The sequence below is a fragment of the Anarhichas minor genome, unplaced genomic scaffold (genome assembly GCF_050575085.1).
Source record: "Anarhichas minor isolate MPS153535 unplaced genomic scaffold, ASM5057508v1 ptg000136l, whole genome shotgun sequence".
Classification (NCBI taxonomy): Eukaryota; Metazoa; Chordata; class Actinopteri; order Perciformes; family Anarhichadidae; genus Anarhichas; species Anarhichas minor.
This window is the reverse complement of record NW_027466582.1, coordinates 10,702,368-10,721,018: the sequence shown is the minus strand read 5'-3', so window position 1 is coordinate 10,721,018 and position 18,651 is coordinate 10,702,368. Positions and strand designations below refer to the sequence as shown.

General features: G+C 42.8%; 1 protein-coding gene across 3 annotated transcripts in view; it reads left to right on the top strand.

Annotated features, from left to right (window-relative positions):
* The window catches only part of gphnb (gephyrin b), an 83,867-nt gene that overhangs the window by 39,237 nt on the left and 25,979 nt on the right, over positions 1–18,651 (top strand). For 2 of the 3 annotated variants that reach the window (XM_076084620.1, XM_076084617.1), the window contains exons 7-10: positions 2,622–2,894; positions 4,381–4,515; positions 14,721–14,729; positions 15,027–15,060. In XM_076084620.1, coding sequence (XP_075940735.1) covers positions 2,622–2,894; positions 4,381–4,515; positions 14,721–14,729; positions 15,027–15,060 — 451 coding nt within the window. Of the gene's footprint in view, positions 1–2,621; positions 2,895–4,380; positions 4,526–8,447; positions 8,473–13,482; positions 13,510–14,720; positions 14,730–15,026; positions 15,061–18,651 lie in introns of all 3 variants that reach the window. The other variant, XM_076084619.1, reaches the window with a different exon arrangement.

Here is an 18,651-nt window from a genome sequence, read left to right as displayed (position 1 = left end):
TCCCCCGCCAGGTAAATGCCCACATCTTTCAAACTCCACACCCCAACTTCATAACACAGACATTCTGTTTAAGATTTGAAAAGTCCACTCTGAGTGCACCCTGATGTGCACCCTGATGTGCACCTTTAAAGCATTTTGAATTTGTCTTCATAGCAAAAAGATAACAGATATTAAAAAGGGTTAGAATTGGTCAAACTGCAGTTTAATGTTATCCAAATGAAATTAAGATGTTGGTTAAATAAAACAGAGTATTAGTGTTGCAGTCTATGAAACATGCTCACTTTTACCTTTGATGAAAGATAGGAAAGAAAGACTTCCTCCCGTGACGTTTCTATTCTTGGACGTCACATGAGGACCTGCAGCTGTAATGTTGCTGTCAGCTGGTGTCTACATTTCCACCCACAGGAATGACATTCATTCCCACCTGCAACAATGATGTGTCTTCCTGTGCTTATGACATATATACCTGCACTAATGCATTTGTTACCTGCACTCCTTGTTTTGATTACATTTCCTCATGTGATGATGACTTCATCAACAAACATTTTAACTTTTGGTGATGATGCTTCCACCTGCAGTGATGATATTTACCTGTGGGGAAGACATTTATACCCACTGTGATGACATTTCTGTCTAATGGAAGAAAAAAAACACAGAACTGATTGCAAATTTACCCTGTGAGATATGATCGCTGTGTTACACCATTTGTCAGGTACTTACCCCCAGTCACAAGCACAACAACACGATACTGATTCTTAATAAAAATGAAGTCGTCCAGGTTCTCAACCCGTTACGCTTGTTAACCCATACAACAAAGCAATGTGTATTTCCAGCCGCATATGTCCCTGATTCAACTGAATACAACCCCTTTGTCTTTGTTTTATATGAAGACTGTTTACAGGATTGAAGAAGTAAATCATTTTGCTGTGAATTGCAATGAAAGCGCAATGTTTAGAGGGACTTGTGGCTGAAGTAAACAGGACTTTGTGTGGCAGAAACAGATTTTTTCTGCCCTCCTATCCCATAGTCTATTATTAACTGGTCCATATTGATAATATATAAAATTCGGGGGCCCTGACTTTTGCACTAGTTTAAGTTGCGTTTGTTGCAACTTTTGTGGTTTAGAAATTGAAGCACGTCCCCACAAGTGGCCATTTCTTTCTTAATTGCTCTCCTTTCCTCACTCTCTCTTCTTTACTTTTTATTTATGTCGAACTCTCTTTTTGTTGCGGTTTCTTTTTTGCTCTCTCTTACCGAATCTCTGTCTCTCCAACTCTGTCTCTTTTTATATCTCGAGATCTCGTCCTCCCTGTCTCACTCACTCTTTCCCTTTCTCTCTCTGTCTGTCATACTCTCTCGTCATCTCCTGCAACCCCCCCCCCCCCCCCCCTCTCAAAACAGCAGTGCCTTCCCCTCATCCTCCATCCTTCCCTGTCGTTTGTGTTTCTCATCCGCTGGCAGTATATCCAGGGATTCTGCTCTTTAGTGTTCTTGACAGTTACTCTCCTCCAGGACAAAACAGAGAATAAGAGCAGAGGAAAAAAAAAAACACTCCTGACGTACCTAAAAAAATTCCCGGCACGCAATGAAAGCACAAAAGGGGAAGAGGAGGAATGTCTCCAGGCTCTTGACTGAAGCCTCACTCCTCCTTTTGCCCAATCCTTCCCCACTTCAGCCCAACTCTCCTTTCCCCGTCTTCCAAAATGTTCAGATGTGGGCTTCTAACACCCCAGCAAGAGGCATAAACCGTCTACTGTGTGCTGTGGGGTTTGGGAGGTGTGTGTGAGTGAAGGCGGGGGGGTATGGGTGGAAAGGTTAGCTCGCGGCTACACAGCAGGGCTGGCGGGTTCGTGGTAACCCATTCAAACTCTTTCATCTCCCAATCCAAGGAGTCTCACTGCTCTCTTTTTTTATTTTGTATTTTTCATGAACAGTGGTGGAGGATGCTATTCTAGGCATGCATGCATCCCAGCGTGGATCTATGTGATTTTAAATTCAGTCAAATCAAGGTTAACACTGTCATGTTTAATCCAGCCTGTGATATGCACACATAAAATGGGACGTGAAGTGGAGAGGTTGCCCAGAATGCCAGTTTGCAGCCGGCGTAGATACTGTAAAGCGTGGGGGCGATTAATAATGTATCTTCTCAATGCTTAAAATACACAGGAAGATAAATAATTTCACAGATTAGCTCTTGTCTTGGGAGTGAGGAGAATGGAGCATTTAGCCTTGGCGAGGAGCCCACAGGCACACTGACACCCAGAGAGGCACTGGAGAGGGGAAAGGAGATGGAGGGAGGAAGGAGCTCAAGCTATTATAGATGTGGCCAGAAGGAGGCGCTGTGATCTGCTGAGGCTGAAGAGGAACTCTCTGCTTGTGATTCTACTGCCTCAAGCAGGGTCACACACTGTATTTGTCACATAGGACTGAGTAGATAACAGTATAACTGGTTATAGCAGTGTACTGTAGATCTCAAATACCTTAACTACATTTTGTTCATTCTGGCTGCTATTGTTTGAGACTGCCATTATTTGAATATCGACTCAAGACAACAAATCCCTGCCACTGATATTTTCTTTCTCTTGCACGTCTCTGTCCTTCGCTCTGTCCTACGCTTCCAGGAATGCTTCCAGTTCATCCTGCCGGCGCTGCCGCACGCCATCGACCTCCTGCGGGACGCAGTGGTGAAGGTAAAGGAGGCAGCGGACGAGCTGGAGGACCTGCCGTCGCCACCACCGCCCCTCTCGCCGCCACTCAACAGTTCGCCCTGCTGCCACACCGAGGACAAGGGCGTGCAGTGCGAGGAGGAGGACGAGGAGAAGAAGGACAGCGGTGTGGCGTCCACCGAGGACAGCTCCTCCTCCCAAATCACCGCCGCATCCATCGCCGCCAAGGTACCAGGGCGGAGGAGAGGAGAGGGGAGAGGGGAGAGGGGTTTGCTGTTGCAGTTTTCATCTGACTTCATCCATTTCAAACGGTCATCTATACACGTTCATACATGTCATTCATACAAGCAATGTGCTGCAGGTAGCATTTTAACATCAATAAGTCTTTACCAAAATGATTTAAAGGCAAGACTGTCATTACTGCAAACTTTATGTACAGTACAGCATCTAAATAGGAGTTTAGATCTCCTGAGAAAGCTGGTCTACAAACAAGCAAGAAGTTAGTTTCTTCAGTGAAGGCAAAGGAAACACAGGGAAGGTTGATGGCAGACTACCAACATCTTTGACAGGCAACGGTTGTTTTTGTAGTAAATGTAGTCTTAAAGGGATAGTGCAATTTTTACAATGTGTCCTACTGACACGGAACAATACACAGGGCAAGCTGAAGGATATTTGTGTGCAGTTTACAGTAATCAAAAGGGACTCTAAGGGTTTGATATTTTGTAATTGATTATTTTTCTTTCATGTTTACGTGAAACATTTACTCAACATACAAAATACAAAGACATGTTGTTGTTTTCATCTATGGCAGATACATTTTAACAGGAATTACTGTACTGTGGATTGGATGTTTGATAGCACTTAAATTAGAAAGTGATAATTACAGAGTGCTCTTTATTATACCAAAGATACACAATCACTGTGGACATAACACATCGATGACAAAAATGCTACAGGTAGCACCTTTAGATGATAGATTTACTGTTTTTCAACCCATACCCTAATACCATGCTTAACCCCGCCTCCCAGCTCTCGGTCCAGTTTCTGTCTCAATCACATGAACAGGAAAATATTTGGATTTGGCTATTTGTGCATTTTAAAACTTTAAGGACCTAATGATTTAAATGAGGGCTGTGTATCATATATCATGACTGTGTGTCTCCACATACATCTGTGTGTGTGTGTGTTTGCGTGCGTGTGTGTGTGAGTGTGTGTGTAAGTGTGGTGTGTGTCTACTCTGTGCACTTACATGCAACATCAAGTATCTCTCCATACCCATCATCCTATCCTGCCCTGTCTGCAGCCTGGACCCTGCTTTGTGGCTCTGTTGTCAGGGTAACATCCCACTTCATTGTCCAGTCACAGAAGGATGTTGGTAAGACTCCGCCCCCCGATATCTCATTATTTGTCATCATCATGTCACATTTTTGACGTCATTTGTCTTTCATCTTCATCAACCCTGTGAGTAGGCGTGGTCGTTTAAGTTTGACATATGATTACACATTAGAGATGTTGAATTATGTGTCATCTCGGCTGTTTTTTGTGTCTGTAAATAGGCTTGTAGCATCTATATATATATATAATATATATATATGTGTGTGTGTCTTCCTGGATCTTCAATATCAGTATGTGTATGTGTGCTGCCTCAATGAGTCTTTGGTGTGTGGTGTTTACATGCACGTGTGTCTGCATACGCTTGTGTGTGTGATCTCAGATCCCAGACTCCATTATCTCGCGGGGTGTGCAGGTGTTACCCAGGGACACGGCCTCTCTCAGCACCACGCCCTCGGAGTCGCCCCGCGCCCAGGCCACGTCCCGCCTCTCGACCGCTTCCTGTCCCACACCCAAAGTGAGTACACGTGCAGTCAACACACTCGCGCACAAACATACATTTAGACAAACACAAATTGATCTGGTTTGTCCTTAAATCCTTGAGAGGACTCAACGTTGGCAAATTAAGGAGAGACATCAGGAGAATAAGGTTAACAATTGAACTAATAGATATCACCATGTAACTTCCCCAACTGATTAAAACGTTCATTTTTTTCAAGTGTTCTGAACTGTTTTGTTTAAATATGCAAATGGCGCACCATCTTTTTAAACGTGCACTAACTTGCATAATTCTCCAGAACAGAAAATCTGATTATTTGAAAAAGCCAGGTTCCAAATTTGTGTTTATTTTTTTTGTAACTCATTCACTCAACTCAGCTATTCAGCTATTCATTCTAAATTAATATCACAAGTGAATACGGGAGCACATTTAACTAATAGATATCACCATGAAACTTACTTACATTAAGATTGTTCTCTTTCTGCAAAACAAATCTTCTGAAATTGTATGTTAAATATGCAAACTAGGAATTATCTAATGCTAATTAGACATTAATACAGGTGCAAATAGACAAATTAATAAACAAAAAATGTGTATTTTGGATGTTTTGTTTCCACTAGTCTGAAAGAAGATGATGTTATTGCCGCAAAATAGCCCCAATTCTCAAAATTGACCATGCATGAACAAATGTTTTTGCCTGTAGTGTCTCACCCTTTTCCCCTGATGAACGTCACGTTTCATCACCCTGAATCAGTTGTACTAAACCTGGCAGCAAGATCAATCTGATACGTTGTGAGATTAATGAACTTTGAAGCTTAAGATGCAGGTAGCTCTTTAAAGCCCTGTGTATGCATTTTACTGTGTTGTAATGTGCAGATTAAATCCCCACACAAACCCTTAATCTGATCCCAATTATATATTTAACCTTAAACCCAAATCCTAAATCTAAACCTGGCCTTGAAAAAGTGCTCACCAAAAGTCCTTAATTTAAAACTTCAACAGGTTTTCCCCCAGGATATGAGTGAGAGAACATACACCTCTAACTGCATACGCTCATACACACACACACACACACACACACACACACACACACAAAGCCTGCCTTAGCCCATTTTCCTGTCTGCTCAGCCCTTCTTTTTGTCTCCCACAGCTCAACTGCGTTTACCTCCACAAACTGGTTACTGTAGCTATACAGTTTGCTATTTTGTGTACAAACAAATACAGTATTGTTTCTAGTGGAATCACTTTTTTTTTACTAATGACAAAGATTTCTGATTGTGATTCATTATTTCATTTCAGTTATTTTGGGGGGAGAGAGATTGTACTACTTCTCTTTTTTTCCCTCAACTTTATTGTTTATTGCATTTTGCATGGTTCAAATGTGTTTTTCATTTGTATTTATGTCTATGTTCATTTAAATTCAGGTTCAAATAAAACAAACGATAGTTTCCTGCAGTACCTGCTTCCACATTCAAACATCACACACACACACACAGTCTTGACTGGTGTTCTCTTCCAGTTTCTCAACTTCGCAAAGTGTATGTTTTGTGTCTGTTTCAATACGTCTTATATGTGAAGCCCCTGTTGTTTGTGTGCGAGTGTGTGTGTATTTGTGTTTATGGAGACAGCAGGTTGTGGTTCTCATGCTTGGATGCATTTGCCTACAGAATTATTCCCCAGGTTTAATTCAACATATTGCAATTCTTTTTTTAACTACATCCCCCTCAGTCTGCTTTGTCTGTCCCCGCTTTAATGGGATACTTTAACATTTTGTCAACGTGTTTGCCTCTTTTTAGCGCTCATTTTGTAGCCCATATGCACCACATGTTGACGGCTCTCAGGTTAGTTTGGGGCCGATGGTGCCAGTTTGTTACATTGAAGAGTTCTAACTTGTTTTCTGTTTAAGTGACACAATTATTGATGCAAAAAGCATCAACTTGCAATATGAAATGTCCGAGTGTCCTTCTACGTTTTCACCGATCTCTCCTGCAGGATTTTAAAATCCCGAATGGTGTCAACTCTCTCTCTCTCTCTCTCTCTCTCTCTCTCTCTCTCTCTCTCTCTCTCTCTCTCTCTCTCTCTCTCTCTCTCTCTCTCTCTCTCTGTGTCTCCTGTTTCTCTCTCTCTTTCACCTCATCTGTCAGTGTCACGTCTCCATGTGTCTCCCGGACAGCAGGCAGGTGCTATGGGAACAGATGAGAAGGTTGCCATGGGAACAGTGGGATGGGATGTTGGTGGAGGAGGGAGGGCGGGTGCATAGGCGGGTCATGAGACAGGGGAGAGATCTCTCTCTCTCTCTCTCTCTCTCTCTCTCTCTCTCTCTCTCTCTGTCTCTCTCTCTCTCTCTCTCTCTGTCTCTCTCTCTCTGTCTCTGTCTCTGTCTCTCTCTGTCTCTCTCTCTGTCTCTCTCTCTCTGTCTCTGTCTCTGTCTCTCTCTCTGTCTCTGTCTCTCTCTCTGTCTCTGTCTCTGTCTCTCTGTCTCTCTCTCTCTCTCTCTCTGTCTCTCTCTCTGTCTCTCTCTCTCTGTCTCTGTCTCTGCTCGGTGTTCGTAGAGCGGAGCAATGAGAGGGCAGCGCTAGAGAGCCGGCTTAACCTGGGCAACACAGTTTTAAAAGAATGCTGGAAATGTTTAAATATGCAGTTCAGCCATTATGTAAAAACAACCGGTCAGGATGTGGAGAACTGAGCAGCAAGTAATGAGACGGCTGAGTTTTTGACTTTCCGGGCTCAAGCCAGAGCTTTTATGAGACTTGAACCTGCAGAGGTTTGATTGAAAATCCTTGTACGATAGAGCAGCGGTTCTCAAACGTTTCGCAGTAATGATCCTCCTTTGAAATGTTTTTTCAGCCAGGTTTTTAGAAATCTGTCATACTCCCTGCAGTACTCCAAAGTATGCCGTTAGAAACAGTGCAATAGAGTACAGAACAATAGAGTTACACGATGTGATTATTCATTACGCCATTATATCTTATTGACAACATTGTGTTCCAGTTTGGTGCTCGATCTTGAGTCCATGATCCTGGATTTGCCAGTGTTTTATTCAGGATTAACGGAAATATATGTAATATATGTAACATTGTTTTTGTTTACCTCTTTTCAAATTTACCAGCACTTGTCCTGCCCCATGTTTGTTGACCAAAACCTATGCCACATGTTTCCTTTACACTGTGTGCTGATCACAGCTTGTGAGACAGATCATGGTGAGAGAGTCTCAGACAAGGTGTTTTTGACCGCAGCAGAGCTACAGAGTGTAGAGATGTAAACAATTGGACGGTAGGGGAGCTTTATTGCTGCTGCAGCTGCTGCTGCAGTTGCTGTTGTCCCAGTGCAGCTACTGGCTCCACTGATGCAGTGAGGGAGTTCCGGCCCCCTGACCTTGCCCCAAAATACAAATACACTCACCTGTCTTCTCCACTGAAGCCTTTCTTTGTCAATGACCCAGTTTGAGCATCGCTAGCTTGTCACAATCACTTGCCAACCACATTCGTAAGCGTTTGTGTGTGACTTGCGTGTGTGGACATGTGTGTCTTTGTGCGTGGCAGATAACAGACAGTTAATGACTTTTCTACGTATAGCTCTTAGCTTATTTAGATTCTGTCACAGGCTGTTTCCCAGCGACAAGCTGCCATATGTTCTTTGAAATTCCCACGTTGCGAGCGGCTGTCGACAGTATGTACACAATGTCCCCGGAGCCAGAGCCAGAATGGCTCTGTTCACTGATGCATTTCATGTACCACTGTGTAGCTGTGTTGATTTCTTAGCTCGGTCTTGTTGGCAGCGCTGCGTATGAAGGTACGAGTAGGTCTTAATCTTGTCACCGCCAGAGCGGCTGCTGCGGTTCCCACACGAGCAGGGCCGACGCCACGGCTCACGGAGCAAAGCACGAGCGAGGATAGGAACACGCGTAAATACACACACGGGGGAGTGCATCAGCACTTCAGCTCAAGTAGCATTTGCCAAGCTACGAGACCATGTGTGTGTGTGTGTGTTTTCACTTTTAAATGTGCACGTAGTCAATGATGATGTGACTGAATTTTGACCATATGCATTTGTGAAAATGCTGTGTGTGTGTGTGTGTGTGTGTGTGTGTGTGTGCGTGTGTGTGTGTGTGTGTGTGTCAAAGGAGCTCTGTAGCTTCTATTAGGTTTCGCAATTAAGCATAAACCCTGTAAGAACTGATGTCCAATCCTATCTGTCTACAGAGTAACAACTGGGAATACACACACACACACACACACACACACACAGAGTAAATTTGGACACATCCTTAAGGGAGAAAGGGACTGTCTCATCTCATATGCAGCACACACACACACAGCCCGCAGCCCAGAAATGCAAGCAGATACAAAAGGATTACAAACTGAGCAGTTCTACAGCCATTCATGTAACCAGATTTTCTTTCTCTGTCACACTGTCTCTGAATTGTGCACGTACACACACACAGGCACACACACAGGCCGACGCGCATAGACACACACTCACACTGCATGCACAAGATACAGGGAGGGTAGTTGTACCCTTCCACTCCTGTGAGCATTTAGTACAGTTATGTAATGGTGACTTTGGATTAATGAAGCATATGGTAGATGGGGCTTTGACTCCGAGGATGGTTGGCAGTGTGTGTGTGTGTGTTTTGTGGTTGTGTCTCCTGTTACTATTTTCACTATAGATGGTTGGAATGGTTTTTATGTTCACTGCTGCCTTAGCTGGCTGGGTGTATATTATAAAATGCAGGATTGTCTTACAAGCTCAAAACACAATTTCCAGTTGCACTAAATAGTCCAAAGTTGATACAGAGACATGTTTTTCAACCTGTGTTGTCATATTTTTGTTCATTTGACTATTGACTAAAATAGTCTGCTAGAAACTTCTGCAGCTGTTGGCAGATCCCCAGTAGGTAGTTAGTTCAGTGGATCTATTACTATTCCCTAACCTGGGGATAGAGCTGAGGAAATCATCACAAATCATCATCATAAAAAGAAAAGAAGCATTTCTGTTTTATTACAACAGTTGATAATAAATCAATATAAGACCAAGCACATTGCGTTTTACCTTATTTTCTGTTTTAATTCAAGGCTTAAAATAATAATAATACCTCTTCAGCCTGAGCGCTGCCCTTTGCCTCTCTCCCCTTTCCATCAGAGCTTTCACCTTGATGCATCTGCAGGTGCTACCAGTATTTATGTTCCATGTATTGTATAGTGTTCCAAACATCCCATCAACTTGACTGATATTGGCATTTATTTTGATTAAAGTATGCAATGCTCATACTCTCCCATAATGCCCCTGCACAAACTCTTTCAGGTGCTGGCTGTGCACCTAGAGGACACTGCCTCACTCTGCATTGGTCCTGTAGCGTTTCTTTTGATTAATGGCTTGATGTATGGCTTTGGAGCCCAAGGCCAAGGCTTATGGAAATCAACTCCTCCTCCTGCACTGGAATGTAGGAAATGAGTCACAGTGCAAGTTGTACAATTCTGCACACGCCACTTCCATGACCTTCACCGTGGACTTATTGTCACTCTGGTCACTGCCACAACACCATGTTAACATGCACACAAGTGTGCAAAGAAGCTAGCTCATGTCCTTTTATACACCAGACCTGGAATGCATACTACTGGAAAATAAAAACATTTTTTACTTGTTTTTTGTATCTGGAGCAGTAGGTTTTCTAGATAAAATTGTGCTGTTTACTAATATGTTACCATAGGCTACTATTTTAGTAAATTTAAGCTTTTCTGTGATTGAGGCTTGTGACACTATGGGCCTAAAAAAGATTATCTACATTACCAAATAATCTGCCAGGTATGTTTTCAACTAATGTCTTTAAACATATTCCACATTCATATGTAAGATCTGTAGGCAACTTCACGATGGCAACTGGAACTGTTTTCTGTTTGTAGTCTGCGTAGTATCGATATAATTATATATCAAAAACGCCTTGTAAATTGGCTACTTGTGAACCAGCCCGGTCGCATCTCAAGTTGCTAATCAGACCGTAAACAACGAGCAACGCGGGAAAAGGAAGTCTTGGCCCGGATATTTACTGGCTAAACCGGAACCCCAGAAATATAGCCCCTTTGCCCCAAGGGGCTTATCCATCGTCAGACAGATGGCTGATGGGAGATTGTTTTTCAACTAATCGATTGCTTAGTCTATAAAATGTCACAAAATGAATTGCAACAAAACAAAATGTTCGCAAGTTCCGAGAAGAGCACCAAACCCTCACGTTTGAGAGGCTGAAACTAGCAGATGTTTGGCATTGTGCTTGATAAATGACTGAAACAATTAATTCATAATTTAAATTGTTGCTGACTTAAAGCTGCTACTATGTCCATGTGGACAAAAGCCGTAGTGTTTCCGAGCACCAGAGTCCCTTTAGAAAACCTCTCATTTTACTGCAACAGGGTCTGAGAGTCTGCCCCGCGTAGTCCTGGTTCTGGTTTTCCTGTGCCTCCCTTCCCTCCAGCAGGCCCAGCATCAGTATTACATTGAGACTGTTTCATACCCAATTAAAGGTTCCTTGTTGTAACTTTGATTATGAACTAATTGATTGTTTGCCAAAAAATGTCAGTACTCCGGGTACTTAGAGTAGATCGTGGGTATATCGCATCATTTGGTTCATCAAGATTCACTTTGCTCACAGTCACAAGTACAAGCTTGGCTATTGAACAGTCCCCCTTGCAGGATTTGCAGTCATAACTGTGATAGTCATGGTGTGTGAATTGCACGTGCTGTTTGGCTTGAGCCCGATCTGTACCCAGATCACAGAATCATCACTTGCAAATGAGTAGCGACAGAGGATCATTGACAGAGTGAAGTGATCAGACGGAGGGAGATGAATGATTTATGCCCTGGCTGCACGCGTAAGCACCACTCCAATGTCAAATCAGCCAGCTGCAGTGTGACGGATCAATGATCTACAGTGTACGGCAGCTTCTCTTCCTGCAACCCAGAACGGTATACAGGAGACACGGCTCTGTACTGTCCGTAACTATCAATAAGATACAGTAGAAAGTGTGTGCATGCATGTGTGTTTGTGTGTGTGTGTGTGTGTTGTAACCCCCCCTGTCTCATTGGCCCTGTTTTAAGCTGTGAGGATGGAGCAGGGTGTGTTCTGCTGGAGTGGCCTTGCTAATGTCCGCTGGGTGCTTCGCTCTAGCTGCACTGTCAAGGACCTCTGCGGGGGAGTGTTTGTGTGCATGTTTGTGTCTATTTTTGTTTGGGTGAGCATTTACAGGAACTCACACTACTCACATTTTTGAGTGTCGACACGACGTTGTTTTTTGTTTTTTTTGCTTTTAACATTGAAACAAACTATAATTGTGGTCAGAAGGTAGCAAATTAAATGATTTGTTTTAAATAAATCCGTGGAGAAACATAATGAATGCAGATGCTTATAGACAGGGCAGGAGGGGTCACGTAATGGTTTCATTAAGATTTTCATTTTTGACTTTTTTTGCCCCTTGTGTCACCGCTCAGGCTACAAAGAGGCTTCTGCTTTGCCCTCTGATTGGAGAATGTTTGAATGTACAGCCGGAAGGGAAGACTGCAGGCAAGACATAGGGCTGGAAGATATCCTCTTTTTGTCATAACAAAATAAATCATTGAATATATATTTGCACGATGCTATAGTCGCACACAAGGTCGTCTTTAGTACTCTGGATGCTGCAGAGTCTGAGAAAGACAAACTTTTACAGATTTTCGTTTGTGCTTTGCCATCTTTTCTTTATTTCCATGAAATGGTTTTGTTGGTCTGGTGCAGTGTGACGCTCCGGCACTGTTTCGACATGACGACACAGCCTGTGTTCTTCCTTACAGGTTTATCCCCCTGTGGAACCGACTTGTTACATGCCTTTGTGTTTCACTGATATTATTCATGTTTGGTTTTACCGGACAGTATTGTGTGTGTGTGTGTGTGTGTGTGTGTGTGTGTGTGTGTGTGTGTGTCCAGCAAAGCAGCAGTACTACTAGATATGCGTTATTGTCCTCCAATGCAGTAAAGCTCATAAATGTGACTCCTCGTCTCCTGGCCTGCTGGAGGTGTGGAGGATTTATGATGGAGTGAGTGAGAGAGAAAGGCGAAGGGAGAGAGAAGGAGAGAAAAGAACAGAGAGTGGGAGTGAACGAGCTAATGAGTTAGAGAGGACAAGGGACTGAAAGAGAGTGGGAGGTGGGGAAGGACAGATGGATATAAGTGAAAATGAACGAAACAAACTCACTGGAAACGGAGGATGCTTTGGCGAGCTAGGCCTGTGCTGCACGGCCTGTCTGTCTGTTTGTTTGTCTATCTGTAGACATCTGTCCGGTAGCTCACCACATATCAGCCTCAGCCTGGGCGCCCCCCCCCCCCCCCCCCCCCCCCCAAAATTATCTCATCTCAAATCACAAGTGAGAGGCAGAATGAGGAGGGAATGCGTGAGAAAAAGAAAGTGAGGGGTTGTAAGGGGGTAGAAAAAGTCACATTTGTCATTTCCCTCAACAGAGACACTCATGGGAAATGAACACACACCCACAGACATGCGCGCACACAGACCTTAGTCATGCGTGTATGATTTAGTGCAGCACCGTATGGCTTCGGCTGTTGCATTTCCTTGCTGCTCTTTCGCTCTCTCGTGCTTCCTTCTCACTCCAGCCTTCCCTTCTTCTCTCTCTCTCTCTCTCTCTCTCTCTCTCTCTCTCTCTCTCTCTCTCTCTCTCTCTCGCGCTCACTCATCCTCATTCCCCTCTCCCACTTAGTGAGTGTGTAAAAGTGTGTGTGTGTTCTCGTGTGCATGTGCCGGGGAGCTCATTCTGTTCCGACTACAGGCAGAAGATGGTAAGTAATGTCTTTCCTCCTGCATATCTGAGAGAATGTTCACAGGTTTTGAGTGTGTGTGTGTGTGTGTGTGTGTGTGTGTGTGTGTGTCTTTGTTTGTGTGGAAGTCATTTTTGCCCCTGTTTAATAAGTGAAGGATTTTGTATTATTAGCTGTGTGGAAATGAGGGTGGATTCATTGCGTGGATACAGTGTGTGTTTGTAAATAGAAGTTGTGCTCCTCTATTCATATTTGTACATGTGTGTGCTGGTGATGCCTGAAGGAGGTATACGCTGTCAGGCCATGAATGAGTTTAGAGGGTAGAGGGGTGAATAATGTAGCGACGGGACTGTTGACTAGCTTCAACTAGCTTGGGAGCTGCAGGGTGAGGAAGAGGAGGGGAGGATGAAGGGGCTTGTGTGGTGTATATTGTGGCCGTAGGGTTTCTGCAGCAAAGAGGGTGGGCATTACACGTTCATAAAAAGACAAAGAAAGGAGGATGAGCAAGCAGGACTCCTTATGTTTGAAATCAAGCAATCACCTTCTTAGAAACGGAAGCAACTCCATCCACATCTCCCTTCCTCGTTTAGCTGCTGCTTTTACCCAGAGCACCTAACAGTAAGATTCATGCAACAGAGGAATCAGAAACCCCTTGATACCAATGCCTATACGCTGCTATTCCTTTTTCCCTGGAGTTACCATGTGCTCCCCTCCAGTCACCAACTTTAGTAGCTTAGCTGGGGAGCTACTGTAAATGGAAATGAGGGCAAAATTGATGAAGAAGTGTGGAAGCAGCACCTTTCAAAATCCATGACGGCTTTAAACAGCTGACGTGGAGAAGCAGCAGGATATTGATGTAGCAGTGGAGACTCTACCGATGGCTAAATGTCAGGTACAGCGATAAATTTGCAGCTTTATCGATGCTAAGTTACACAAAGGTTCCCACCGTGTGTGAGGGATAGATCCACGCAGGGCTTGTTAATGCCTTTTGTTCCTGTTTGCGCTACAACGTTGTTGAGTCCTGCTGTTTTACTCAGACACCAAAATTAGCAATAGATGATGTTAGGACAGGCCAATGAAATGGAAAATAATATGTTTGGATCTGGTTTGCCAAAATGTCTTTGGTATACTGCTAAACATTTAACAAATTATTTCTGTTTATAACTGATTATAGATTTTGGGAAATATGTAAACTTATTAACTTTCTTCCCAGGGGGGATATTTAGGAATAATACCACTCTCATACACATAATACGCCTACCAGCACCTCTAAAGCTCATTAACTAACATGTTGTTTAATGAGCCAACTAACGCGTAGTTACAAAATAAATGTCTACTGTTAAAAAATACATGAAACAAGCCTCCTGGCAATGGAGACAGTATAATATTCTTATTGCACTGACAGATTTATTTGACTTGTTTTAAGAAAATAAGAGTTCTAAATTACTTCATAAGGAGATTTTCGCAGTGCACAACTCTTTTTCTCCTTTTGAAAATCTGCTTAGGCCGATCTTTACGTGGCCTGAGGGGGAATATAAACATGCAGGTCAAGCTGAAACGTATATATCATCCTCTGTTGGGACGGCTTGATGGAAAAGGCAGTTTAATATTCATTAAGCTGTGAAGCGTGACACATCCCTGTGATAATTGTCAGTATGCAGAGGGATTGCTGAGGCGGCTAGTTCCTATAGGACGCAGGATGTTTTGTAATACATGTGATATATTGTTGCAGAGACCAGATGAAAGTAGCTACGGCCTGAAGGAAAGTGCTCTTTTGTCTCTGATTAATGTACACACATAAAGCCCCCTCCCTTGCTTCATTTGCCTCTTAGCACCCAAAGACCATTTGGGTCAAGTTGCTGAAGGCTTCAACTCAAGAATACTTTAGCTGAGTCCAGTGTGCTTGTTCATTGGTCCATAGAGCACGTGAACTATTTTTATTATGAAGATAAATACTGCAGATATATACAAGCACACTATATCAATGAGTGTGTGTAGACGTGTCCATACGTCAGTACACATGCCGCCTTATGAGCATGCATCTGTATGTGTGAGGTTTGCGTGCATTGTGTGTGATGTTATATGTGTCTGGAGTTACTCTCGGCCCGCTGACTCGCAGAGTTTGCCTCAAGGGCGATGGAGAGAGAGAACGGAACGAGTGCAAGAGAGCTTTGAATAGCGAGACAGAAAGAGAGAGGCGAACAGTCCGAGCGGAGGGGGGGGGGGGGGGGGGGGGGGTGAGACAGACAGTTAGACAGACAGCAAATGAAAGGAAGTAAGAGGAACGGATGACACCAGTCTGTCCAGCTGTATTGATCATGTTCATTCACCATGAAAATGAGAAGCGTGCGTGGGGGGGGGGGGGGGGGGGGTGAACAGCATATAACACAAGCCTGTCAAATCAGCTGTGTTAGCTCTCACTCTCTGCCAGGCTGGCAACTCACTCAACAGCTCATTAATTTCTAATTGACGCGGAGACGGCCATCGGAGGGCAGCGATGAATGTTCAGGGCCGGCCTGTAGAGCACGCAGCACATGCTGCAGGGTCAGCTGTGGTTACTGGTTGTTTGGCTTTCCCAGTGTGGATTCTTTCTCTCCTTTGTTTATTCAGAGGGGAGCCGTTGCAAGTTTTTCTTTTTCAAGAACTTGCTGTTCGTAAGCACAAAACTTAAAATCAACTTAAAGCACTGACGGCACACGAGTTTAATTTGACAGCAGAAGACTCAGGGTGTGTGATATTACTCCAAAGATGTTTACGCTGCTCAAACTGAATCTATTATTCACTTAAGATATGAGGAGTATGTCATCTAATAATAGATATAAAGTGTGTTACATTGTTGTTTTGTTTGTCAAAAGACTTGTCAGGTAACACTGAGTACTATAGGTAGAAAGAATGCAATGTTACGTTTCCAGTTTAAGAAAAAATACTTGTGTGGCCATTCTGAGTCATGCTAATTTTGCGCTCTACGATTGTAGAGATTTTGGAAAACATAAACTTCATGAATTTTACATAAATCATTTAGTCTGACCTAAAGTGATACAGTAGTAGAAGTTACAATCTACTTCCCTACAACTTGCCGGCTAACTGTTGATATGCACACGCATTCACATGTGTGAGTCTGCGTCTTCTGAATCTCTACAACGGAAATGACAAATGCAAGTTTACAAGACACACATTCCTGCCAACAGTTTCACGCTACTCCACTTATCTGTACGTGGTAGTAATGCGCCATGAAATGCAGAAATGCGCTGAAGCAAAATACAGTGAAGAAGAAGGCTGCAAGCTAGTAATAATGGATATGAACATAAAGAATTTAAGATGCTATAAAATCAACTTTGCAAATGTTTTGTTGAAACAATGAATGTAAGCAGAAGCTTTGTTTACAAGAAAAATCCACAGGGCACTTTTAATGGCTTTCGTGTACAGAGTGAGGTCAACCGTAATCTAGAACAGATCAGTCTTGTGTGAGTTATGATTTATCTTACAAGAGTTTAGGTTTCCTTCCAGTTTCTTGGATGGATTTCTGCTGACCAGGATCTCTGGTTGATGATGGCTTGGGCCAAACATGATGCAACATTTTGGTGTTTGAATTTTTCTTTTCCTTTGGTCAGGTAGTGGTGGAATTGCCAGATCATTTTTCTTACTTTTGCATTCAACGGTTTTATTTTATATCATAGTATTTGCATGCAGTTTTGATAGAGAGCTGTTATTTTTATTAAGTTGTAGAGCCATTATGTGAAGAATTCAAACTTTGGCAACCAACCCTAGTGGTAAAAAAAAATACTACACATATGCAGCAGGTGGTTTCAGAATACTTCAATATTGAATTTGGAGGATTTTATTATACAGAATTCATGTCACTGGCACATATCTTCTTTTTGTGTAATGAGGAGAGGACAAATAGCATCATTCGATGTTGGTAAATTGAGCTTTCTTTTAACAGAGTGCTACCTTGCTACTGCAGGAATTTAGGAGGATCTTTGTGTACTTCACTCCTGGATTTCAATGTGCAGCCCCCTGTGGTTTCCTGCCAGTGTCCATTACCTGAGCTGTGAGTTTGATGAGGGCAGCTACTGTCAATCCAAACCATTTCAATTAGGAGGGAAGAAATGCTCATCACCTTGACAGCCCCACTTTAAAAAAGGCAATTTATCAAATAATCTGAAACTGTTACTGTTTCATGAGGAAAGGTAGGGAATAATCGAATGACATTAGTACTAATTGACAGTGAGCTTGGCGTTCATGCCGACCATTATTTTGCGGGGGAATAGATGTGATGTTTTTAAAAGGATCTTCCAGTTAGCAGCAAAAACCTCTGCCAACGCAAATGGCCATGTTTGTGTTGAGTTTTTTTTTTTGACAAAATACCAGTGGAATGAAATGCCATACATTTGATGTCTTGGGCATATAGGGAATGACTCTTCCACCAGTAAATGAATGGCATAATGACTGTAATTATAAACCAAAATCCAGATCAAGTTTAACTCTCAAGGCAGAAACATGACCACTTTCCAGCCTCATTAGTGGAGGTAATAAAAGCCTTGATGTGCCTGGTGGACGCAATGTTATTCGAATGTTCTTACCACAGCATGAATGAAAATGCTCCAATCATGGCTGACCCCAGTAGAGCGGTAGTAGGGGATACTTTTCGGTGCTAGAAATAAATTACATTGCATTTCCCTTGCTCTTTTTATTTCCTGTGTGATTTCCGGGTTTACATGTCGTGTTAGTCTGAGTACGACATGATGGGGAAGAATGAATATCAAGGAGACATTTATGGATCAATGGTTGACACTTCCATTGATTGCAGGGCTCACCGTCAGTACTGTGTGGTAATGAGGTTTTCATCCTTTATCAGTTACAATTGATCTGGATTTCTGGCACCTTTTAAACCATTGGAATATATGAATTTTCCATTCAATGTATGACCTAACATAGTGGTAAATACTAATGGAAAACTGCATGCTTTCTGTGATATTGCAGTTGAATTCATTTGTATATTTTGAAGGCATATGCTTGTAAGAAACTGATATGATAATCAGGACATCAAGCACATATTTCATTGTATACCTGTGTGCAACCAAGAGAGCATGTCCCACATGGTACAGTTCACACATCTTCCACACTCAGACGTTTGAGTTTACAAGGAGTCCTTAAATCCTGGATTAGGACGAGTACATAGACAAGAATGGAATAGTATAGTGGCGTTGCAACCAGTCATTCAGCTCTCTGTGAAAGGGCTCAGAAGGACGAAACTCCTCCCATTGGGCTGATTTTCTACAACTGTCTTCACGGAGCAATAAAAGCTTTGAAGCTCAGGTATAAACAGAGTACATGTGGAATATATTTAGCTATCA